General features: G+C 34.3%; 1 protein-coding gene across 1 annotated transcript in view; it reads left to right on the plus strand.

Moving 5' to 3' along the window:
* The first annotated feature begins 4,506 nt into the window (after nucleotides 1-4,506).
* The window catches only part of LOC106878168 (dual serine/threonine and tyrosine protein kinase), a 28,822-nt gene continuing 27,642 nt past the window's right edge, over nucleotides 4,507-5,686 (plus strand). Inside the window, exon 1 of the mRNA XM_014927308.2 lies at nucleotides 4,507-5,447. Within this exon, the coding sequence (XP_014782794.1) occupies nucleotides 5,282-5,447 (166 nt within the window). The 5' untranslated portion in view covers nucleotides 4,507-5,281. The remainder of the gene's footprint in view (nucleotides 5,448-5,686) is intronic.

Here is a 5,686-nt window from a genome sequence, read left to right on the forward strand (position 1 = left end):
CCCAGGACTTATTTTTTTAAGGTCTGGTACTTATTCTATTGAGTTTTTTTTCGTCAAGCCACTAAATTACAGGGAAGTAAACAAACGAACATCAGTTGTCAAGTGGTGGCAGGGGACAAACACACATAAAAACACGCACATAGATACACACACACACACACATATACACGACAGGCTTCTTTTAGTTTCCACCTACCAAATCCACTCACAAGGCTTTGGTTGGCCCAAGGCTATAGTAGAAGACACTTGCCCAAAGTGCCATACCGTGAGACTGAATCCAGAACCATGTGGTTCAGAAGCAAGCTTCTTACCACATAGTCACACCTGCATTTGATTTTTTTTTTTTTTTTTTTTTTTTTTTTTTTTTTTTGCTAGTTTTAGAGAACTTTCTAGCAGGAAATTTTAAACTTGGCTGTGGGAAAAATTCAACTCCTAGGTGAGAAGTTTCCATCCTTGGTAAAGACACTTCATCACTGATTCATCTTACGAATTGTTTAAACTAAAATGCTTTATATCTGATGATCTGGTGTAGAGGACAAACGAAACACAAAACAGCGACCACCCACATGTATTATGAGTTCTTTCATTTGTTTTGTTGTTTTTTTTTGTATTATTTTGTTTGATTTTTTTTTTTCCTTTGTCTTCATTGTAAAAAAAAGCTCACATTTTTATGATGGGAAAATGGATAAAACGTTTAATGCCAACTATTTGAAGCTGTTTTGTGTTCTAACTTTAATCTTATTTCAATGATTTGATTGTTAGTTTTCTGTTTTTCAGATTTGAAACAATGGATTCTGTGTGTGTGCATGTGTGTGTGTGTGTGTGTGTGTGTGTGTGTGTGTATCTGTGTGTGTGTGCGTGTGTGTGTGTGTTTGTGTGTGTTTACTTGCATGTATGTATGTGTGTGTGTATGTATACATGTATGTAGGTATTTATAAATGTATATTCTTTAGGGTTTGTGTGTGTGTGTGCATGTGTGTGCATGCATGCACGCATGCCTCTGTGTGTGTGTGTGTGTGTGTGTGTGTGTGTGTGTGCATATGTGTGTGTTTACTTTAATGTATGTATGCATGTGTGTATGTATGTATACATGTTTGTAGGTATTTATAAATGTCTATTCTTTAGGATTTATTTCTTTTTACTAGAAGAATTCAAGCTGGCCATTAACTGAGTGGTTAGACCTTTTTGTTTCACTTAAGACGGGTATTAGAGGGTTGTGGTCATCTGGATTGGTTGATGTGTGTATAAACGCATGTTTGTGCTCATAGGCACCTTGCATTTGTATGGTGGACATGCATTTGACTTTAGTATACAAGCATCAGTGCTTCACACTTTTTATACTTTGGTTTACAAGATATGCTGTATCCTCTCTCTGACTATTTTTTTTTAATCCTGCAATAATCTTTTCTGCTATAGGCACAAGGCCTGAAATTTTGGTGGAGGGGGTCAGGCAATTACATCGACTCCAGTGCTCAACTAGTGTTTATCTGTTTCACGCATATGTGTGTATGTTCATGCATTCTAAATTTGCATATCAGAGCTAAATGTAATTTGAAGGTTAGCATAGAATGGAATGACAAGATATGTCCTGACAAAGTTTTAGTCTATAAATAGTATTAATACATAACAGAAGTATAGAGAATTACTATTTGTAAATCTCTCAATGAGAGATATTCAGCAACAGTACTTTGGAGTAAAGGTTATTTGCCAACATAACATGGCAGTCCTGGTTTAGGACGAATGTTGCTGTAATTTAGCCCCAGGAGACATCGTCTCCATCTGGCTATATGACACAATCTGTGTCCTTATATTTTTAAACAAGGGAATCTAGCACCCCCACTCAGCTCAAAACAATATCTGTGTATCATGATTTCCAGGTTATTTCCCTTCCTCAGCACAGGATGATTGTTCTGTTGTTGAGAGATTTACAAATAGTAATTGTCTATTTTATAGATCAGTGACTAGTTGTCACTTTGAAAACTATATGCTATATACTAATTTAGTTAATTTTATCAAGCTCCCTTTTCAGTTTGTAAGATAGAAATTTAAATGTATAAAATGTTTTAAAAGAAATTTAAAGTGCCTATGTGATAGCTATAAACCTACTTTTGAACCACCCTGTATATACATATATATATATATATATATGTAAGTGAAAAGAGAGAGAGAGAGAGAGAGAGAGAGAGAGAGAGAGAGAGAGAGAGAGAGAGAGAGAGAGAGAGAGAGAGAGAGAGAGAGAGAGAGAGAGGAGAGACACGAATATTATATACTAAAGTACCAATTGATTGGTCACTAAGTCATTTCTGTTTGGAAACTTTTGTTGTGTATCTCTTGGCAAAACACTTTAAAATCACCATAGCATAATTTTCACTTGGCTTTTACACCTGGCTGTTACAAATAGGTAATGGAATTTCTGGACAATTACACCTGTGATATACAATGACCTGATCAAGGAACAATAGGACTTATTGTCGATCCCCTTAACACTAAAGAAAGCTGAGCTTAGTTCGGATTTATGTAACCATTGCATGTGTCCTGTTGGGATTAGTTAATAAATAGGTGCTCGTTATCTATAGAAAACTGTTAACGATAGCAAATGCAATAAAACACAAGAAGCTTTTGGTTAATTTCCTTCTCTCAGTAGTTTTTGTTGTTTGTGTTGTTGCTTTCATTGGTTTGTCAGAGTTTGTGAAGAAACAAGAAATTCTCCATACAGTTGAGGCTGTGTGGTAAGGAGCTTGCTCCCCAACCACCTGATTCTGGGTTCAGTCCCACTGTGTGACACCTTGGGCAAGTGTCTTCTACTATAGCCTCAGGCCAACCAAAGCGATATAAACAAGCATGCATTTTACACCAAAAGCCAATATGAGATTTTCTCTCATGGTATTTTCTGCAGTAAAGTTTGTTCTCACAGAACATCTCTGCTTAAGTGTGGTTAAATCTTACTTCTCAGTATTAATTCTGCCTTTGTTGCTAATATACAAGGAGAAGTTAAAAATTATCTGCACTTTCACCATAACATATATCTGGTCTATTGGCCTTAATTCTCTATTTGTCTGTATCTTATTATTATTATTATTATTATTATTATTATTATTATTATTATTGTGTGAGCATGTGTGTGTGTGTGTGTGCATGTGGGTATTTATTTATCTGTTTATAAATAGATGATGAATGGATAGGAACTAGAGAATTAGATAAATGACTGGCTGTTTGTCTGTGTGTCAATTGTCTGGTTGAGTGGGAGAAGCACTATTGTCAAAGAAACAAAACAGAAAGGAATAAATAAAAGACATAATCAGCAAACCATGGCAATTATCTAATTGTCTAAAATTCCCTCTGGAATTTACAAGAAATAAAAGTTTTGTCAGAAACTTTGGAATTACATCTCCACCCTGGCTTTGTTTTGTTTCCTTTTTTTTTATAGATTTCAATAAAAGAGAAGAAAGGAAAAAAAAAACACCCACCCATCCAAAACAAAACAAAAACAAAGCAAATTTTACCAAAATAGATAATTTATTGATAATGCGATGTTTGTGTTACTATGCAGTTTTTTCAGTCACTGTTTCTTTATTATAATTATTATTATTACCTCCACCCTAATGAAGGCAGAGGTATTGTTTTCAGTCGTGTTTGTTTGTTTGTTTGTCTGTGGACAACATATATCTCAAGAACTGCTGGATGGATTCAGATGAAACTTTCAGGGATGTTTGGCCTCATGACTGGCATGAACTGATTCTGGATTATATTTAAATAAAATTTTTGAGAGTGGTTGGGTTCATTTTTAGCATTTTCATTTGTGAGTGCAGTCGAGTTTATTTCAGATATTCTCATTTTAAAAATCATCCCCGACTAATCATTGGGAGGACATTGGTGTCGTCTTGGTGGAAATTTGCGCTCTCTGAGTGCTCTTATTATTATTATTATTATTATTGAGTTGGTAGAATTGTTAGCACACCAGGTGAAATGCTTAGGAGTATTTCACCTACTGCTACTGAGTTCAAATTCTGCTGAGGATGACTTTGTCTTTCATCCTTTTGGGGTCAATAAATTAAGTACCAGTTGTGTACTGGGTCGATCTAATTGACTGCCAAAATAGACACAGTAGCCTGAGGCAGTGTTCTACCTGGCCGGCTCCTGTCAAACCGTCCAACCCATGCCAGCATGGAAAATGGGCGTTAAATGATGATGATGATGATGATATGTGTATGTATGTATCTATGTATGTGGATATGCATTTTGTGAGCGTTTGCATATAATAAATTTGGATATGAATAAATTTAACACATTAACATTTCTTTAACGATTTCACCCTCTAACGAAGAAAACAAGCAGAAAAACGGGAGAAAAAAAGAGACCCAAATATAAAAAAATAACAGACAAAAAGAAAAATAACGAGTAAAAGAAAAGAAAAGAAAAAGTAATTTTTTTAAAAAATCAGTTTTCAGTGTAGTAAAGTTTTTAATCCGGCTGGACTTATTTATAAGAGAGGATATAAAAATACTCGTGTCCGCTATATATATGTGTCTGAATGTATATAGCTTCTGTTGACACCCACTTCCATGAGAAGTATATATATAAAGAGAAAAACTAACAAAAAAGACCGGCACGCCTATTCTGCCTGTTGTTTTATTATAAAGGCTTATGTGCATGTGTGACAGGCGATACTGAGAGTAATAGTGCAAGATAGATAGCTTGATGTATAGTTATCTGGCAAAATATATATATGCAACAAGCACATGCTAGATAAATCGATTGATAACGTGGAAGAGAGAGAGAGAGAGAGAAAAGAAATGTAACTTTCAAGATGACCCAAAACAAAAATTATGGCTGACTAATTGAATTGAAGACCTGTACTTCTTAAAGTAATTAGATTACACCAAAAAACAGAAGAAAGAAATTTACTGGCTTTTAGATACTAATTAATATAACAGTGAAAAATCTGTTAGGATTTGTGTCCGCGGGGAGAAAAGTCACCGAAACAAAATATGCATGAACTATATAGCCGACAAGAAAAGTTCTCCTATAGTGACACACACAGACACACACACACATTCAGAAGAGAACACGTTCATTCACATGTGTATATAAGATACGCACTGTCCTTAGAGTTGTCATTCTCTCTCATGTTTTTCTCTACGAAGCACACTGTCCACAGAAGTGGATAGTGAAATAAAAACCCACTTCCATACACACATTATACTTAATTTAATTTCATTTCGTTTTGGTTGTTCTCTTTCTCTAATTTTCGGAGGAATTTTCTCTTCTACAAGTTGCTCTTATGTCTGATAAAGTGGATAATGCGTTGCCCCAAACAACAATGGCCCTGGTTGAGGAAATACACAACTTCACAGAGAACTCTCAAAGACTCAAACAAATCCTGGAAGAAACGAATAGTTTATACGAAGACATCAAAATTAAAACGGCTAATATCGACCAACAAGACAGTAAGTATTAATTGATTAATTAATTAATTATGGGAACATTAATAGCAACTAATCTATATGGTTGTTCTTATACTTATTGAGAGATGTATTGTGATTGTGTAATGTTTATATATATTTCTCGAAGGCATTAAAATGATGTGCATTTGTGTGCGTGTATATATATATATATATATATATATATATATATATATGTATGTATATATATATGTATGTATATATATATGTATGTATATATATAT

The sequence above is a fragment of the Octopus bimaculoides genome, chromosome 15 (assembly GCF_001194135.2).
Source record: "Octopus bimaculoides isolate UCB-OBI-ISO-001 chromosome 15, ASM119413v2, whole genome shotgun sequence".
NCBI classification, from domain to species: Eukaryota; Metazoa; Mollusca; class Cephalopoda; order Octopoda; family Octopodidae; genus Octopus; species Octopus bimaculoides.